Source organism: Neurospora tetrasperma, assembly GCF_000213175.1.
Source record: "Neurospora tetrasperma FGSC 2508 unplaced genomic scaffold NEUTE1scaffold_3, whole genome shotgun sequence".
Lineage (NCBI taxonomy): Eukaryota > Fungi > Ascomycota > Sordariomycetes > Sordariales > Sordariaceae > Neurospora > Neurospora tetrasperma.
The window spans coordinates 1,007,518-1,026,783 of record NW_009799101.1 but is presented as its reverse complement, the minus strand read 5'-3'; the positions used below and the strand labels follow the sequence as shown (position 1 = coordinate 1,026,783).

At 52.4% G+C, this 19,266-nt stretch overlaps 7 protein-coding genes across 7 annotated transcripts; 4 read left to right on the top strand and 3 right to left on the bottom strand.

Moving 5' to 3' along the window:
* Window positions 1-919: 919 nt before the first annotated feature.
* NEUTE1DRAFT_146057 (uncharacterized protein) lies at window positions 920-2,445 on the top strand (the record flags this gene model as incomplete). Its single annotated transcript, XM_009852265.1, has 3 exons — window positions 920-1,280; window positions 1,356-1,567; window positions 1,629-2,445. 3 exons carry the CDS (start codon window positions 1,203-1,205, stop codon window positions 2,155-2,157), a joined length of 819 nt encoding a protein of 272 aa, XP_009850567.1.
* A 950-nt stretch (window positions 2,446-3,395) lies between these two features.
* NEUTE1DRAFT_116815 (small subunit of ribonucleotide reductase) lies at window positions 3,396-5,460 on the top strand (the record flags this gene model as incomplete). Its single annotated transcript, XM_009852264.1, has 3 exons — window positions 3,396-3,568; window positions 3,709-3,966; window positions 4,041-5,460. 3 exons carry the CDS (start codon window positions 3,539-3,541, stop codon window positions 4,983-4,985), a joined length of 1,233 nt encoding a protein of 410 aa, XP_009850566.1.
* Window positions 5,430-6,369, bottom strand: NEUTE1DRAFT_129393 (uncharacterized protein; the record flags this gene model as incomplete). The annotated part of the gene is made up of 2 exons (XM_009852263.1): window positions 5,430-6,184; window positions 6,298-6,369. 2 exons carry the CDS (start codon window positions 6,367-6,369, stop codon window positions 5,690-5,692), a joined length of 567 nt encoding a protein of 188 aa, XP_009850565.1.
* A 1,189-nt stretch (window positions 6,370-7,558) lies between these two features.
* On the bottom strand, window positions 7,559-8,757 carry NEUTE1DRAFT_121868 (uncharacterized protein; the record flags this gene model as incomplete). Its single annotated transcript, XM_009852262.1, has 2 exons — window positions 7,559-8,322; window positions 8,388-8,757. The coding sequence occupies 2 exons, from the start codon at window positions 8,755-8,757 to the stop codon at window positions 7,559-7,561; spliced, it is 1,134 nt and encodes a 377-aa protein (XP_009850564.1).
* A 1,192-nt stretch (window positions 8,758-9,949) lies between these two features.
* NEUTE1DRAFT_81012 (mitochondrial oxaloacetate transport protein) lies at window positions 9,950-11,513 on the top strand (the record flags this gene model as incomplete). Its single annotated transcript, XM_009852261.1, has 3 exons — window positions 9,950-10,039; window positions 10,156-10,832; window positions 10,926-11,513. The coding sequence occupies 3 exons, from the start codon at window positions 10,023-10,025 to the stop codon at window positions 11,159-11,161; spliced, it is 930 nt and encodes a 309-aa protein (XP_009850563.1).
* A 412-nt stretch (window positions 11,514-11,925) lies between these two features.
* Window positions 11,926-14,286, bottom strand: NEUTE1DRAFT_129390 (uncharacterized protein; the record flags this gene model as incomplete). Its single annotated transcript, XM_009852260.1, has 7 exons — window positions 11,926-12,570; window positions 12,635-12,888; window positions 12,947-13,528; window positions 13,631-13,683; window positions 13,801-13,891; window positions 13,971-13,980; window positions 14,130-14,286. 7 exons carry the CDS (start codon window positions 14,180-14,182, stop codon window positions 12,360-12,362), a joined length of 1,254 nt encoding a protein of 417 aa, XP_009850562.1.
* A 2,675-nt stretch (window positions 14,287-16,961) lies between these two features.
* Window positions 16,962-19,169, top strand: NEUTE1DRAFT_62326 (uncharacterized protein; the record flags this gene model as incomplete). Its single annotated transcript, XM_009852259.1, has 2 exons — window positions 16,962-17,697; window positions 17,776-19,169. The coding sequence occupies 2 exons, from the start codon at window positions 17,562-17,564 to the stop codon at window positions 18,552-18,554; spliced, it is 915 nt and encodes a 304-aa protein (XP_009850561.1).
* Window positions 19,170-19,266: the final 97 nt, after the last annotated feature.

Below are 19,266 nucleotides of genomic sequence, written 5' to 3'. Positions count from 1 at the left end.
CTCTTGGATTGGCTGGAGGGAGCGGCTGCCGGTAGATGCGCTGGCCGTTACTGACGGACCGTTCTCCACCTGTAGAGGTAGAGGTAGGTAGCGGACACTCTAGCCACAATCCACCATGTATAGTGTACAAGGTTACCTACCCAAGATAGGTGGTCAGTTAGCTCGAGACCTCTGGTCACTTTGTGCAGGCGTTGCCACAACAAATTGATATGTTTTCTTCAATGATGGGGGGCATGAACGTATATACTAGGATTGACGTACCAAATGAGATGTCGATAATGCGTTTTTGAGTATCAGTTAGGCATTTTGAAGTACCATTACGGCGTCCGGGACGGGTTAAAATGTGTCTCGTTCCAGGTACCAAGCTAACAACTGAAACAAGGCAGCATTGACTGTAAGGTAACTTGGCACGGTTGACCTCGAGGTCAGTTTCCAGTCATCCTCTGTCAATGCATTGATCTGTGGCGCAAGATGGCGGGCGACTTCGTTCGATGCCGAAGCCATTTCAAACGCAAATGAGATTCGGGATGAACCTTTTCTTGTTGGGCACGAGATTCCTGCCCTATGGCAGATGACAGGTCGTGTGGTACCTGGATGATCATTCTACTGTGTATGTAATGGCGAAAAAGTGGAGGCAGGAGGACACAGCCCGGAGGGAGCACGCATTATTCGCCCAAGAGCAGGGACTCTCCAGAAGAGAATGGGAGGGCTCCCGTCGGGTCTTTTTGGTGTCGCTTGTTCACTCCAGTCCCGTGAAGGAATGGACGTCATCGTCCAAACAGGAAATAGGCACTAACTAAACAGGCGCGCATGCATTCACGAAGCAGATGACCGGTTGTGCCCGTGGAACACCATTTGGTAGATAAAGCCAAGAGCCGCCCACGATAACTGCATCGTACTTAACTTTACATTTTGAACCTCAAGTGTCGATACTTCTCTCACCAAAGTTCGAATCGCACTGTGGTTTCTCAAGCGGCATTCGTTGCGACCCCAAGCGCCAGACGTGAAACCGACAAAGAAGGCGCCCTGACCAATCCACCCACCAAAGCCAAACGATAGCGTCAAAGGCTTATAGAACAAGGGTTCGAACTCGATAAAAAGGTTCCCCTGGCGCAGTTGGCCTTCAAAAACAAACGGGTTCAGTCCTTTCCAAGTCGAAGTCAGCTGCTCCCTCTGCGCCTTAAACAGAGTGGACATTTACTATGAACGTCCTCATATCGATATTGGGCAAGAGAGCCCTCAAGAGTCTCGACACCGACAAGATCAAGCCAAACTCTGACGTAAGTCTTGGAGCAGGGATTCCATGTATGAGCGGCAACCCTTGCACGCATTTTACTGACACTGCAACTTGATAGAATCCATACGAGGAACGAGTCCCGGTATACAAGAATGGTCAAATCGTCAAGTACAGGACTCAGGAGCGACCAATTCCGGTTGAGCTGTCATCAAACGACCAGGCGATCCTGAAAACGGTGCGGAAGAGAGCATATAAATGGGACATGGGCTTCAAGTGCTGCTGCGTTCCCGTCCGGTTTGGCTGGTCCTTCTTTATTGGTTTGATTCCCATGTAAGTGATTCGCGACCCACCTACTTCTGATGCGCCGTGTAGCTGACACCATTTTCCCCAGCCTCGGTGATTTTGCGGATGCTCTCATGGCCCTGTGGTTGGTAAAGAAGGCTTCCAAGATTGACGGTGGTCTACCAGCAACCCTTTACGCGAAAATGATATCCAACATCATGTTCGACTTTGCGATCGGTCTGATTCCCATCGTTGGCGACATCGTCGATGCGCTCTACCGAGCGAATACACGCAATGCCTGGCTACTCCACGTGTACTTGATGGCGAAGGCTGATGCGGTCAGGAACGGAAAAGTCTCTGATCCGGACACCGGCGAGACCATTCACTTGTTAGGAAATGGAACTGGTAATGGGGTTCTCCAGCCCTCAACTCGACCGGCTCAGTCAACTTCTGCACCGAAAACAACGCACGGCCGGGGATGGGGCTGGAACCGCGGTGGTGGGAGAACAGCAGAACCAGACTTGGAGTCCGGGATTGTGGAAGCTCGACCGGAGCGGGAGCTGCGGGATAGCCACGGCGGTCGGGGTGACGGCCGGGGTGGGTCTACAAGGGATTCCCGAAGTCAAGGCCGGAGATAAAGTGGTTTTGGTGGGTCCAACACGAGCCGATCGCGGTCTCGACACTTGACGTGTGCGATGTGGAGAGGTTCGAGCTTCGGAGCTCCGACATGGAAGACCTGGTGAGGTCGCATGCTGAATAATGAATGAACAATGACGGCACGAATTCAGTTGTGAAAAACGCAAAAGATGGAACTATGAAAACAAGCAAGGCGCATGAAGGCACACCTACCTAGGAGTCTCATTTTTGTTTTTCTATGTCACTTACATAATGCACCTTGTGCAACAATAATGATTACAAGCTTCTCACCACCGTTCACTTCATGACAAAGTTAGCAGTGGACTGTCTAGCAACCCCTTCTTAAGGGTCTCAGACAAACTCCCCGATCTGGACTATTGCTCCTGATGCGAATGTGACACGTTGAAAGATGCGGACTCATCGGACCGATCTCAGCTCGACGCCTGAAGCCGATCATACAACAAAGACAAGTTCAAGATGTTCGTCAGTGGCAACGACCGGTTTCTACCGTCTCCGTAGTGCCATCACATGTGGTCTGGCGTGTTGGATCATCCCATCCTATTTAGACAAAGGGCGCAATGATACTGGAGTCACAGTTGGACCCGTGGAAGCTCCTGGGCTGCTGTGTGCGGGCCGGAGGGGTGACAGGTGGAACGGGATGCCTGGAGTCCAAGACCAGCTAGGACCGATTGATGGATGTGTGACGATCTGATAAGAGAAAAAAGCAGGCATGGCGGCTTGACGACGGCTCGGATGGAAACAAGGGAGGACGCGACATGTTGCTCGAGGGTGGATTCGATCATGTAATTGGGTAGTCGGAATGCTGACGGAGCAATTGTAACTGGTTGTAAAGCGGAACAACGCGACAAATAGCGATGGCAATGGAACAAAGTTTTGAGTTGAAGCACGCTTTTACAGGGCGCATGCAGGGGAGAGGCTCGTCTGGCATCGGGGAAACGCTACCTGTGCCTGGAGGTGTTGTGTCACTGCAAGTGCTTGCCGGACGGCACGGCAGCAGAAGAAGCTCCATGGACGCGCTCCAGGCGCTACTAGGTGTACCTCTAGAACGCGTATCCTGGAGTCCTGACGCGCAGATTTGTTTGCCAGCCCAGGGCAGTGTGGGTTGCCAATGGTGCCTCTCGCCCGTTCAGGTTCTCTGGTGTGGGCACCACGTGCGGACGTGCTCAGTACTTAAACCTTCTAAAGAACTGAAATCACGAACCCATCTTGTTCTTCTTCCCCGTCTTTGTCCAAAACCACTACTTCTCTGACGCAACCCATTTTATATCCTCTTTTCGCCAAATCGTCTTGCGTCGTCATCCTTCGCAACGCTTGGTTCTGTGTCATTTCCAACCGCATCTCATCTCTTCGTCCTAGTTCACCATGTCTGTCCAGACCAGCCCGTCCAAGCAGGTCAGTACTTACTTAGCCTACCTACCTTACATCTACATAAACAATCCCGCGACGCGACCTGCAACCATTACCAACTCTAAACCACCGCATCAACTTACATACCCGCCACCATGACTGTAACTGACACGAGCACCATACAGGTTACCTCCGGTATCCAGAATCTCAACATGGACTCTCCCGCTAAGAAGCTCGACTTCGGTGCCACCGACAAGGAGAACAAGCCCTTCGACGAGGACCTTGCTAAGCTCGAAGCCGAGATCGATGCTGAACACAACGCGAACAAGAAGGCCGCCGAGGCCAAGAAGATGGCCCCTACCCTCAAGCCTGAGGAGGCCAATGAGCCTCTCCTCACCGAGAACCCTCAACGCTTCGTTCTCTTCCCCATCAAGTACCATGAGGTACGCCACGCGTCCCAGACATCCCAAACAACGCGTAAAGTGGTTCACGGGCTAATTGGATATCCACACTACAGATCTGGCAAATGTACAAGAAGGCCGAGGCTTCCTTCTGGACCGCCGAGGAGATTGATCTCTCCAAGGACCTTCACGACTGGAACAACAGACTGAACGACGATGAGAAGTTCTTCATCTCCCACATTCTCGCCTTCTTCGCTGCCTCCGATGGTATTGTCAACGAGAACCTCGTCGAGCGCTTCAGTGGCGAAGTCCAGATCCCCGAGGCTCGCTGCTTCTACGGTTTCCAGATCATGATGGAGAACATTCACTCCGAGACCTACTCCCTCCTCATCGACACTTACATCAAGGAGCCCTCCCAGAGGACCTACCTCTTCAACGCTATTGACACCATCCCTTGCATCCGCAAGAAGGCTGACTGGGCTCTTCGCTGGATTACCGACAAGAGCTCCACCTTTGCCCAGCGTCTCGTCGCTTTTGCTGCCGTCGAGGGTATCTTCTTCAGCGGTGCTTTCGCCTCCATCTTCTGGCTCAAGAAGCGCGGCCTCATGCCTGGCCTTACCTTCTCTAACGAGCTCATCTCCCGTGATGAGGGTCTCCACACCGACTTTGCCTGCCTTCTCTTCTCTCACCTCAACAACCGCCCCAGCAAGCAGCTGATCCAGGAAATCATTGTCGATGCCGTCAGAATTGAGCAGGAGTTCCTCACTGAGGCCCTCCCTTGCGCTCTTCTTGGCATGAACGCCGACCTCATGAAGCAGTACATCGAGTTCGTCGCCGATCGTCTCCTTGTCGCCCTCGGCAACGAGAAGATCTACAGGTCGACTAACCCCTTCGACTTCATGGAGAACATTTCTCTCGGTGGCAAGACCAACTTCTTCGAGAAGCGTGTTGGCGACTACCAGAAGGCTGGTGTCATGAACAGCACCAAGAAGGTTGACGCTGATGCGGAGGTGGTCAAGAACGAGAACGGCGGTGACTTCACCTTCGACGAGGACTTTTAAATGCCGTTGTCCTTGCCGTTTCTCGTTTCCCTTTGCGACGCCTCTTATGACTTTGTTTCATCAATACCCCCTTCACCACACTGTACCTTTCCGTTCTGATCTCACACCGAACATCCCCACACGAGCATGACTAGCAACTTGCTTATCAACTGCCAGTTGGAGATGTTTTTCTGTGTTGGATAAAAAATCTTTGCTGCCATCAGCAACTCACCTCAAAAAAAGGCGAGCGAGTTCAATGTTTTCCTTTTTCCTATCATCAAGCACATGGGCGGAGTTAGAGGCGTTATAGGGACTCAAGATCATGGCTGATTTGATCAAGCCATCTTGTACATACAACTGGGCTGTAACTTGAATGAGAAGATGGTCGATTATTGATAAACAAAAAGAAAAGAAGCTTCTAGGCAGTAGCTTCTACATGTATGGGCAGAGCTCGGTCTCTCCACACGACATGGCAATTGAATTTATAGACATCAGCGAATTCGTATCGGCGTGAACTTGAAGTGACCATGACGCCTGACGTGACCCGTTCGCCGATGCGCAACCAAGGTAGACTTCACTTGACACAAATGTTACCACATATAAATGTTAAACGCTTGCTTCATTCACTTGGTTCTACCCACCCTTTATTATCATGGCATTTACCCGCTCAACCCGCCGATCCGCGCGTTCATCCCCTTCCCACTTACTCAGTGCCCTCTCAAAATTCACCTCTTCCCCTTCTTCTTCTTCTTTCCCTGTCCACCGCCTCCTGCCGCAGGCGCAGGCGTACTCGCACCCGCAACAGGCGTAGCAGTCCCACTAACCGCCGCCGCCGCCGCCGCCGCAGCACCCTCCTCCGCCGCAGCAGCAGCCGCATCAGCCATCACAACGTCTGCCGACTCCTTGGCCTCGTCAACAGGCAGCGCAGCCATCCTCCTCCCCAATTGTCCCAGCATCTGAATCAACCGACCCACCTCGGCGGCTTTGGACGTCTTGTATTTCAGGCATACGCCCGAGTGCGGGTCAAAGGTCTTGAGGACCAGATGGCCTCGGGGTGGTTTTGCTGCCGCCGCCGCCGCATCCTTGGGGGGTTCTCCTTCTGTTGTCTTTTTGCTGCTGGTTTCTTTTTCTTTGGCGCGACGAGCTTCCTTTGCCGCGAGCTTCTCGGCTTTGGAAGGGCGGATGGCGGGGCGGAGGGAGTACGAGGTTGTTACTCGGGTCTGTTATTTGGGGGGGAGGTTTGGGTTTGCATGTTAGCATGGACGGGAGAAGTTTAGATGGCTCATAGCTACCCACTAAGATGTAATGATTGGAGGAGGGGAGAAAGACATACAGTCTGAGGCCTAGCCTGCAACAGCAAAGCCGACTGGTGAAGCCAGTCCTCTGACTTTTCGTAGTATGGCATATTTGTTGTCGCCGGTTTATGCTGTAGACGACGAGTACGTCTGATGGGACGGTGGTCGCGTGCTGCGCGACTGGATCGTTCCGTCGAAGTAGTGATCGCTTTGTTTGTACTCTTCGTGCGCTGGTTTGGATATTCGGTACCCAAATGATCAATTTGGTATAGGTAGTGTCGGCTGGCGGCTTGGGAGTGTGGCGCGCAGCGGCGGTTGGTGACTCGAGATAGATGCGAAGGCGTCAAGGCGACGTGATATGTTGGAGGTAAGGATGATGTGGGTTCACCTTGTCGCTTCCCCGGGAAGTTTTGGTGCCACGGTTTCGGTGAGCTCTCTGCTTGCACGCTGAAATGGGTGTTGTATTGGTGGGGTTCACCGCGGTCCGGTCCCATCCAGCAGCTCAAATGCGGGGCATAAGGACAGGGGGCAACAGGGGTTGTGTTTACTTTAAGCTCCCGTCGTCCCAGGTCTGAAATATGGGCTTCAGGGTGGAATTGAACTCGACTTTATCAGTACTACCTGATGATCAGGTTCTCTACCTATGGACAGAAAGAAAATGATGTTGCGCTTCCTCTATTGGCTAATGTCTATCATCCCCTAAGTGAAACTCAACTTGATCAACCATTACAGGCTGTTCATCTTGACCATTTCTTTCCATCTACTCTCGTAGAAGCCTGGTTAAATCAGCCTTCCAGGCCACTTGCCTTGCAACCTGAACCCTTTGAAGCATGCTAACTACTCCCATACGCCGGTGAATAATGCAAAATGGGTATCTCATGTACAGTGCATCAAAATCTTCTTTTGTTCCCGGCGTCTCTCATGTTCTCTTACCACGACGCTCATCTGCTCTGCCCTGATGTAGCAACAGGATACCATCCAAGACCTTCGTACATCGCAGCATGGGTCCTGTGTAGTTTGAGCCACAACGGCCTTCCTCGTGCGTGCGGCTTTTGGGGGAACTCTCCAAGTATCCCGGCGCCACAATGGAGACAACGCCCCCACAACCACGAAGCGATCGGTGTCCAGAAAGGATGAAAAGTTATTTTAGATCTTTTGATCATCGACTTTGGCCCAGAAAGACGTCTCCATATCATACTTCTCAAGCGGACGTTTGCGCTGAACCGGTAAAGCCCGGTCCCACCTATTCCGTGGGGTTGACCATGGAGGTGAGGTCCAACAGTTTCCGAGAGACTCCGTCTATAAATCGGAAACCGGAAGCCAAAACATAAGCTCCTTATCCGCAGTGGCAATCATGTTGAATCGTGGATTGTACTGCACAAGGACCGGTTCCTTCTTTCCTTCCTGGGGAAGGAAATTCGGTTCCAGGACCTTGCTGTTGGGAGTTTGCATGGTGTCCCAAACCAACAGGTCCTTGGCCGCGCCCGACACGACATATCGTCCATCCGGCGTAAAGCAACAGTCTCCACTACTCTCTAGCGCACCGCTTCCACCATCAGCCTCGCCGGGGGCTGGCCGTCTGGTGCCGCCTTGGGGCTTTCGCAAGTACGCCTTCAGGTTCCCGTCAATTGCGTCAAAGAGAAAGTGTCCTCCGGTCCGTGTTCCTAAAAGAATATGCTTCCCGTCGTTGGAGAACTCGAGTTTCGTCCAGCCTCTGAAGACAGCATCCGCATCGGCTGGCCCCTTCTCTTTCAGAACGTCGATGATCTTGAACGGTTTCACGTAGTTGCGGTAATCGTAAAGGAGAATGCTGGCGCTGGCTGGTAGGGCGATGGCAAAAACGAGACCGGCAGGGTCCCAGGCCGCTAAAGTGGGATTGGTGAGGTGGAATTTGGCAACCCAGTTCCTGCTATTGAGGTCCCAGAGCCTGACTGTGGTGTCAAGACTACATGAAAGAAAGTTATCGGAGCCGGGATGGAGGGCGATGTTGGTAACGGAGGCCTCGTGACCTTCGAAATATCGGATAAACGTATTGTCGTGGGTTGCCAGATAGCGGATTGCGTCTGTGGCGATCTAGGTCAGCGAAAAGCAGTCATTGAAGGGAGAAAGGGTGTTCACGGTGACATACCGTTTTGCTTCGTGCTCGCATAGATGATGCCCGAGCTGGAATGTGTAAACTTCGCATGCTTGACGCCGTACTTTTTGCTCAGCAAGCTCTTATCATGCCGACCTTCCCTAACGTTATATATCTGGATGGTCTCGTCGCTTTCAGACGTCATGCAAAGCTCGCCAGGGTCGTCAAAGTCGATTGAGAGAACGTATGGCTGGGGCCTACCCTCCTTCACGTCGTCTCTCTGGAAGAACTTTGTCGGCCTGAAATTCTTGATCACCTCGCTGATCTTGGAGGTACTGGGCCCATTAGGTCCAAGTAACCGAGTAACGTTCAGGGAGGGTGTTCCCGCGCCGGGCTCGTCGATGTCCATCGGTGTCGATGACATTGCGGTCGATTGATCGTATTGAAACCGGCTAGAACCGCAGAAAATGGCGGGGCGAATAGACTGTGTCAAATTGTATAAAATCGGATTGATGCTAGTTATTTGATGTTTGGTTCAAAACTTAGTAGCATCCGTCAACCGCGTTGGTGTTTCTGCCGGGCGGAGAGACAGAGCTTCAGTAATGCGACGTCAAGGTACATACAATGACTTGGCTGTAGCCCAAGACCCTAACCCTTGTTTCGATCCATGGTCAGGTCCAACTGCATGGACAACGACATCAAGTTGGGTAACAGTTGGACAAACTCCATCAACGCTGGGCATACGTTGGTGGTTTTGACGCAAACCGAGCAGTCAATTGAAAACCGTGCTAGTGTATGTTCACGAAGCTGAAATGTCAATCGTTACGCACTACGGGAAGATGCTCAGCTGAAGTCCCAGTATGACTGTCTTCCAAGCTTTCGGTACCTTCGTCTTTTTCGGAATTGTCATCAAGCTCCGATTCGGACACTTGTTGCCGTCCATCGCGCTTAGGCCCTAACCCTCCCTCGCAGCAACGACAGCGTTCCCCGGCCCAGACATTTCCGTTACTGATTCAGGGTCCACGTCTGGGCCGCCCGACCCGCCACGCCCCCCTGTCATACCGCAGAAACTCCACATTAATCTGTTGTCCGCGCGCCGAAACCGCAGCACTTACAACTCCTTCGCCTCGTCGCCATTGGGCACCACCCCCATCCACGGCATCGGAGGAGGATCTCGACACCAACTTCCGTGCCTGACCCAAAGCGGGAGTTGGTCCCAGTTGATCACTTCGACCCCCTTGTCTGCCCGGCGACTGACCGGCGAGGCCACCTTGAAGCTCCAATAAATTTCCCGGACAGCTCTCGGTGTTCTTCTCTTTCCTTCCTGTTCCTGGAGGAAGAAGCAGTCGTCGTCGTTCGTTGTGACTTCGTTCAGTTGTACACCTGTACATACACCGATCTGATCTTTCCCCAGATCATCCCCTCATTGCCGTCGTTACTCTCCGTGATACGGTGACATCCACTCCCGCTTCCCCCGGCCTACTCCCGAATTAGTTCCCGTGTTCCCCCCTCTCTCTCTCCGAACACCGGCAAGACTCGGCATTGCGCCTTTCTTTGACTTTGCGCGCCAACTCCGTCGCAATCAACCCAACAACTCTGGGGACTCGACTTGGATTCTCCCTGATCTTTTCCCCCTCCCTCAACCTTCTTCCCCATACATCCTCCCAAGACAGATACCCCAACGTCACTATGTCAACAACAGCAGGGTAAGCTCTCCCTTTCCCCTCCTCGCAATGCGCCCAGTGCGCGCGCGCAACCCAACCCAACCCAAACCCCCCCTCTCGGTCCCAAGCCCAGACTAACATCTCTCCCCCCCTTACAGCGCCTTCATAGCCGGCGGCATCGCAGCATGCGGCGCGGTAACCGCCACGCACCCTTTCGAGACCGTCAAGATCCGCATGCAGCTCCAAGGCGAGCTCCAATCCTCTACCTCCTCCCCTCACTTCTACCGGGGTCCGATCCACGGTGTCTCCGTGATTGTGCGCAACGAAGGACTGGGCGGCATCTACCGCGGTATCGGGTGCGCGTACATCTACCAGATCCTCCTGAACGGATGCCGCCTGGGGTTCTACGAGCCGATGCGACACGCGCTTGCGACCACGCTCTTTAACGACGCAAAGACCCAAAACCTGGGCATCAACATGTTTGCCGGCGCGGCGAGTGGCATCATGGGCGCCATGGCGGGGTCACCGTTCTTCTTGGCCAAGACGAGGTTGCAGAGCTACAGCCCCTTTTTGCCGGTCGGCACGCAGCATCAGTACAAGAACGCCTGGGACGGGTTGACGAAAATCTACAAGGGGGAGGGTGTGAAGGGGTTGTACAGAGGTGTGGGGGCGGCCATGATCAGGACAGGCTTTGGATCTTCGGTGCAGCTCCCCACGTACTTCTTTGCGAAGAGGCGGTTGGTAAAACACTTGGGCATGGAGGAGGGGCCGGCGCTGCATTTGGCGAGTAGCACGGCGAGTGGATTTGTGGTTTGCGTAGTGATGCATCCTCCTGGTATGTTTTTTTTTTTTTTTTTTTTTTTATTCCCTTCCTCTTGACCCTCTTCTGGCCCCCTGGGACAACTGAAACTGACAATGAACGAAATAGACACAATCATGTCCCGCCTCTACAACCAAAACGGTAACCTGTACAAGGGCGTCTTCGACTGCCTGGCCAAGACCATCCGCGCCGAGGGTTTCTTCGCCATCTACAAGGGCGTCATCCCCCATCTTACTCGCATTCTCCCGCACACCATCCTGACCCTCAGCTTGGCCGAGCAGACCACGAAGCTGGTCAAGAAGCTGGAGGACAAGATTCTTGGGCCCGAGACCCGGGTCCTATAGACGAGCGCACGAGTTCTATAGTCTCTTGAGACTGTTCAACCATTCGGCATAGGCCATCATGGAGGTGGTTCCTACTAGGTCACCAGGTCCCAGCTCGATATATGATTGGAGAGGGGAGGGAAATTGGGCACCAATGAAAGGAAAGATATAACCAAAAGAAAAGGAAACGGACGGGTTTGAGAGAAGGCGGTACGGTGGGGAGGAAACGGTGATTTTCTACAATCGAACATTTTATAGACTTCATCGGCGGGCGGATATCCTCATTTTGTTTTAGACATCAGGCGTTAGTCTCTTTTCTTCTTCTTCTTCTTCTTCTTCTTCTTCTTCTTCTTCTTCTTCTTCTTCTTGGCTTATGGGAAGCGGCTTTCGCCTTACTCTTTTTTTTTCTTGTTGAATTGGTTGTGGGGTAGGGAAGTAGGGTAGGCGAGAGGTCGGGCATCATGGGGAGGACTAACGGGACTATATACACATTTTCGTTTTTGATAATCGTGGTTACCGACTAGAGGGCAGCCAAGGCTGGCGTGCTTTTTTTGTTCATATCGGGTTTTTGTAAGCATGGAGGGTGATATATCTGGATTTCGGGGTCCTGGATTGTTTGATGTAAGTTAACATTACGTTACCTACCATTGCCTTCATTGTCTTCCCTGGTTGTTGAGCGAAGACGCAACAATGGAGCAAGAATTAACCACGGCATCTGGGGCCAATACTGCATCATGACCTTTTTGAATGTAGAGGAGTGGAGAGTAATACTCGCACCATGCTTAGAAGTTAAACGGAGCCTAATTGCAAGTCTACCTAGACGAGGGATGAAATGTGCACATGTTTCCCGGGTGCCTTGTGCCTCGTCCGCCTTATGCCGCCTCATCATCTTCCTTTCTTCGCCCATAATTATTAGATACAACCGGTGAGGACGGCGTGGAATATCTGCTGCCTCCTGTGTTTCTAACCCGCATCATGTACGTGGGGTTCTGAGTTGTTTCAGAAGGCCTAGACTTCTAATACTAGAATGACAAAACGGAGTAATATGGTGCCCCCTATGAGCCGTCCTACGTATATCCTCAAACATGGTCTCGTGTACTGAAGGTAGGCATTCTACGCTTACCGGCAATGGTCGTACAGAACTTCGTTCTTTGGTGACGCCTTCGTTAAGTTGTCTTCTCTTCATTCGATAGGCATGATGAGATCCATGTTCTCGGTCCTACACAGCAATGCCAACCCTTTTCTTGGACTGAAATGCTGCAGCAATCTCGTCCTCGCCATCATCGTCCAAGTTTAGGAGCTGGAAGCGGTTTGCAGGCGCAGCAGGCTTTGGCAAGTTGACCTCCTTAGGTTGCTTTGGAGCGGGCAGTGGGTCATAGGGCTGGGCACACTCATCGACGTCCCAGTCAATCCTGAAGGTCTTGTACTTCCTGAGCACGTTGTCAACATTCAAGTAAGCAGAAGCCAATGATCACCTGTCCATGGTTGACTTACAGACGACTCATCATGCACGTTTTGGCGTAGACGGCCATGTGTACAGCGTTCAGACTGATATAACAGTTTCCGCCCGTGAGTTCGATTTTGATAACAGCAAGGTTGTGAATATGGTCAAGATCCTCCCGAATACCTTCTTCGCTGACTTTGGGACCGCACCGGCGAATGACCAGATTTCGGGTGGCTCCCTGGGCTATCTTTCCAGCGATATGGCCTGGCAGTACGAATTGGCGGTCACACCACTTGATGTCAACCTGGATGCCTGGTCAGTATATAACCTCCCCTGATTCCATATTTGACACACCAACTTACTCGCTTGTTCTTGATGTAAAGATCGTTCTTCCGGACGTGTTCAAAGAACTTCCTAGCGTCTGCAGCGTGAAGAAATGATACGGTAGCATACCGATCATGGGCGCGCAAAAACACATCCAACAGCATACCGCCTCGGACAGCGTTCGTAATGTCTGCGTGGGTAGTGCTCTCGGATAGGTTGTAGAGCTGCACAGTTCTGGTGCACTGTCGGTTGAATTGCTGCTTCTTCATCTGTGGCTTGACTTCGCTCACTCCCTCGGGGACACTAGGGCCGTCTGGGGAATAGACTTCGTCGCAGAATGAGTCCTCATCATCGGGCTCAACTTCATCAACCTCTGCCCAAGCACCTCGGCCTCCATAGTGATAACCCTCGTTATGACCACTATAGCCGCTGTAGCTGTTGTGGCGCTCGTCATGTTGAGGTCTGGGTCTAAATGTTCTCGGTTTGTCGAGGCCGGGAGGGGATGTTTGAGTGGGTGCCGTGCCTACATCGGTAGCACTTTTGTGCGTCGCCTCACGCTGGTGCTGCGATGTCTCCGGAACAAGTCCGTCTTGGATGGTAGCGTCATCTTGACTGAGAAGCTATCGAGTGTGGATTCGATCAGTTAATCGGCCATGGGGTCCCCACGGGGTAGGCTCCATATATATATATGGGTCATAACCGGATGCACCAGGGAGACATACATCAATAGTCTCCTCAACCACTCCACCGCGCATCAAGTTGCGCTTCAGGTTCTCTGGACTTGAGTCAGTTCTGACATGTATTCAGAGTATCTTCCGTCTCTCTTTGGCTGTTATTTTTGTTGTCGCGGTGACAGCCATCTTCAGGGGGTTTCAACTGCCAGTAAACGCACCATACTGCCGGGCAATGAGGTTGAGATTGTCATATTCGGCCTGCGGGAGAGTGACACCCTGGCCGTGGTTTCGATTAAAAGCTTCGGAATTCTTTTGACGGTTGTGGCAGGTCAGCTACGGGTGAGCTACGAGTGAAGTTGATTTCATGTTTTGATGGAACGCAACGTACAAACTGGGCCCTGGTAGACGAACAAAGACAAGCCAAAATCAGCAACGGTAACGGGATATACCTAGTGGTTGGCGGACGGGCCTTGAGGGATCTCTGGTGTTCTAGACAAGAACCGAGCAAAAGGCATGATGCTACCATGGACAAGAAAACAGTACTTACCTTCGCACCAGGACTTCATAATATGCCCGATCAATGGTGATATGTGACTCCATGATGTTGGACGCACGGCGCGGAGAAATATGAAAAGCTGGAGGTTTGTGAGTTTGATGTTTTGGGTGGGCATGCGAGGGGCACGTCAGATAGAAAAGGAAACGGATCTTCCCACGTCTAGTCGAAAGTCTCCCGTCCCGTCTGAACCCAAACATGCGCCTGAGGCGTTCCGGCAGGTGTTAATGTTCGAAGCTTCCCGTCCACTTCCCGTACCCCTCCATCCGTTAGAAGCGAGTGCATTCACTGCAGTCACCTCAAACCGAAGTGACAGGCAGAGAGCTACAGACGATCCGCAGTGCGGGCAGGTGCTGCAACCCACCAAAACATGTACCCCCAGAAAAGCAGCCAAGCCCGCTACAGTAGGTAAGCTAAGGCATGGAGATCTGCGCCGCCCAATTAGGTTCGATCAAGCGTGCCCAAGCTGCAACCACTTTGAACCAAAACACGGCATCTTATCTTGGCATGGAAGCGCAACTTCCACTCGCTATGTAGCCAAAGGCATATCCTCACGTGCGACATGGAAGCCTCAACTTCAAATGCCATCAAAAGGAGAGGGGTCCGGAACTTGAATCAAGCCAAACCTTCACCCCCTTGATCCGCGCTTTGTTGACATCCATTTCCTTTCCAGGTTGCAAACTCGAGGCTACTTGGATGAATGGCAACAAGAGCACCGTATAAGCTGAAAAACGAGTACTTGCGGCGCCAAATGATACGGGCCGCCGTCCAAGAGGCAAGCAGACGAGGCAGATTCGGGGGCAGTGAACTACCATCCTATCGCCCAGCAACCAATGGCGATGATCGAGGTGCATACTTGTCAAATGTGACGCCATTCACGAGCCAATGCCGCTTCTCTTCTCCTCAGAAACGACTGCTGCATTATGCTTCCTCTCGGCTGCAAGACTACGCCATGTCATCCATTGATCAAAGCCAACTTGCACCACATTCACTGCCGCAATGCGGGCGCCCCAGGTGCACATACGCACTCTGCTTCTTCCTATCAGATGCCTTGGGTGGGAGGGGCAGTCATGAGAACCAAACCCGCCAATGCGACCAAGCGATATATCCCCAACCTCACATCGGCAGCTACCCACGAAACAGACCACGACGGGATGGGGAAAGGCCTCCCCGAAGGACGTGTGTGTACTACCCGTTTTCTTCTACCCTGAGAGACGCGATTTAGGTGCTTGTCAATGATTTCCTCTTCACGTCCAGAGTTGACGCCCATCGACGATACCAAGATCCCAACCCAGGATGAAGTTCAACCAATGGCTAGCAAGTAAGCGCGGTAAGTCGTTGCTCGCATAGTTAACCCTCAACTCAACATCCTCAATGTCAGCAAAGGTGAACATCAGAAACGCTTTCTCGAACCGTCAGGTCGCGCCGTCTGTGTTTGGGTGGAGGATGTTGACCACATAACAGCGTCATCACTGCAAAGGCCCCAATCTCGGCTGGCCCGCTATCATCTCGACTAGCCTGCCCAACAGCTTGAACTATTGCTCGACTAAGGCAGGAACCTGAAATTGACACTCACGACAACTCTGCCTGATCCGTCACATTGCCCAGCCAGACACATCTACATGCGTCTGACATTCAGCAACTGGGATACACAACGAGAAGGGAGGTCGGTCGCCCCTGTCAAGCACGCCGCCGTCCACCGGTAATCGCCATGGCTGTGGATATTTTGAGCTTGGATAGGATAGATAAACCCTTTGACCACCCGGCCACGGCGGGCATTCTTTGGGCTGTGATACCATGTCGGAACGCGAGGAGATGGCGGCACTCGGTGCTGTTCGTGTCGCATCCAGTCAGTGCCAGTGTAGCCATCGGTGTAGGTGCCGGCGAAGAAACGGGCTGTCGAAGCCTCGCAAAGCCTCAAGTCTGAGCGATTCCTGTGCTCCCCATTGACATGCAAGAAAGCTTGTCAGGTAAGTGAGACAACCAGAGAGTGGGAATCTCGTCTGCCCGGTAAACGAACGACATCCACAGATCTGCGCCTGTTGAAGAACGCTAAATTGCCCACCGTCATAACTGGGCTGTACCTTGTGGATGATCATGTGAATCACCGCAACGTGGCTTAGGGAATGCTTGTGTCCAAGGCATTCTGTGCGACTGAATTCCGGTTTATGGTGCTCATCGTTTCCCGGCCATCTGGGGAACCCTGGGGAACGGCATCGGTTGCCTTTATATCTAAGTGTCAAGGTATGAATCTCGAAGCATTGAAAAAGGGAGATGCGCCCACAATGCTCGGTTATTTTTAGCTCGCACATGATTGTCATCCATGCCGCTTAGGCGAGAGGGGCAAAAGGGGTCCAACACGAGAAAAGCCGAGCACGAGGAGCTGAGAGTCCAGCCCGTGCTCCGCTGTGGCTCGTATCCATCATGGCTTCAATACGACTTTGAATGGACCTGACAGACACGGGGAATTTTTCGTGGCATTCACTGAAGGCGCCACAGTATGTGGTGGTGATGATACCAATGGAGCCAGAAGAGGTCCAGGGAGAAGCCCAGAACAGTCAAGTTCGAATGTTTACTCGGCCCCTTATTGGCCGTCTCACCCGGTGGGGTGTTGTGGCTTCTCTCTCTTTTCGCTGGAGAGTCCAGTCCTTCCTGGCGGAAAGATGCAGAAGGACGGAGCCACAGACCCGGTCCGTTGAAAGTTGATCTCCAGCCATTTCAGTCTGGTTCCATGATCGATGTCGCCCATCTTCTCCCTTATCCACTCACCTCACCCCAGTTGCTCTTTCGCTCTCCTTCTGCCCGCTTTCTTCAGCAACCTATTCTAACCCTCACATTCGCTTTTCATTACCTATCCAGACCGTTCGCTCCGTCCGCTGTTTCCAGCGTCCTCATCATCCTGGATACTCGTCTCTCGCTTATCTGATCCTGTCGCTGTTTAGCAGTGGAATCATCCCGACGCGAAGCAAAGTTTTTCAGCTATCCCATCGGCTCTCAAGTCACAATTTCTCACCGGCAACATCCATCCATTCCATTGTTCGGTTAGCAGCCAACCGCTAGTTTAGCGCTCAAGTCCCAGGCTCCCAGCATTAGGGGTTGGTCCACCGCGCTACCCGCACACCAAGACAAGCGTCGTACCACGATTCCTCTGTCGCTCAGACTCTTCAAGCCACCGTCGACGAGGACGAGTACCACAACACCCAAAAGTTATTCTCCGACGTTAAACAGCTTTGTATAGTGCAACTGCTGTTCAGCTATTCTATATACTCTATTCTCGGGTGAACCTTTTTTTTTGGATATCGGGCTTGGATTGATATTGGTCGCTCGGACCTCCTACTTTGGGCATATTCATCTGAACGCCTGCTGCAGACTGCATAACATACTGCATATAACACACACTCACCACCATCAACAAATACCAACACTATGAGGACATCACTCTCTGTTGGCCAACTGGCCGTCGCATTGCTCTCTTTGTCACCTATTGCGTCCGCTTCTGGGCTATGGCCTAGGTTTCTTCCAGAGATTGACTCCCTTGTCGTGAGGGCAGACCCAGAGCCAGGTATGTTTAAGACGGACTCACCGGGGTTCATCCAAACCCGTGCCGAACCGTGCATCAACTGACCTGGATCAATCGCAGCATCTTCCGAAGCGCCAGCACCAACAGCGACAGCGAAAGACACGGCGAAGCCTACAGGCAGCGCCAGCGATAACCAAGATGCCACAACCACCGCGCCCCCCACCACAACGAAGAAGGGGGGCCCAATAAGCACCAACTACAACACCGGCCTGCTCTCCGAAAGTGACTCCGGCACCGGCACCGGCACCGGCACCAAGACGAAGACGGGTACCAAGGCCACAACGACCAAGCACAAGACCTTCGACCCGCAAGACCCGCCAGGCTCCATCACCATGATCACCCCCTCGGCCTTCGCTGGCTCCCAGCTCTACAAGATCGGCGACTACATTACCTGGGGCTGGAACTACACCAACGTTCAGGCCACGCCCACGGCCGTTGACGTGCTCGTCTCGTGCAGCGACGCCTCGGCGACCTGGACGCTCACGCAGAACATGACCTACGCCACCCCGGGCTCCTTCACCTGGGACACGCAGGCTTACCAGACCCAGAACGTTGAGAATCCGCTGCTGGTGGCTAAGTACACGCTGATTATTTACGACTCCGACTCGAGCCTCACCGCGACTTCCGAGGCTGGCTATCTCGCACCCTTCGCCGGCTTCACTTTTACTCTGTACACGCCGCAGCCGTACACCCCCCTTTCCAGCGGCTGGGTGTGCGCGACCTGCAGTGGCGGTGTTTCTGATATCGATAAGCGGGCGTTCGGCGCGGTGGTGGCCATGAGCGTGGTCACGGTTTTCAGCTTCACTTGGTTCGTGACCGGGTTTGGCGGACTCATTTGAGAACCTACTGTCGAATTGTTGGTTGACTGGAATATGTTGATGACAAAAAAGAATAAAGGACAAATGAGACTCTGAGCTACCGATCGAACTATGCTGAATCATGTGGAGCTGGAACTGGAAGAGACGCGAGAGACTATGGAAGGATAACGGCCGTGGTATGGAATGGCATGGAGGGTGGAATCTTTGGCTAATGTTTTTGTAATAGAGTTTGTTGGATGGTTGAATTTTGTTTTGCTTGCGAGAAGAAAAGGAAGGAGTTGAGCGTGTGTTGGCATTGCTTTCTGGCCTTTCTAATCGCTAATCCCATGTTTCCCGCCAGTCGGTCACAGTCGGTCAGCAAGCACGCAGTACGCCACACATACGCACATAATCATTGAATGGAGTCGAGTCGAGTGTGTTTACGCGCAAACGGCAATGGATGCGGCGTCGGTTTTTTGTCTTTTGGCTTATGCTAGGAATTGTTTCCATGGATTAAAAGGAGCAGGAGGAGAAGAAGAAGACATGGGGAGAGAGAAGTTTGAAGCGAAGCATGATTGTCTGTTGGACTAGAAGAAAAAGGCATTGCATTATCCGTTCACTTTCATGAGAGCCTCAATATAAAGGTGTAACCTAACACGATGATTCATTCCTATGTGCTGCATCTTGACGTTGTTGTATATGGCGGGTATCATAGATCAGATCATTATAACTCAAGAACACGGTGCGAGGGTAA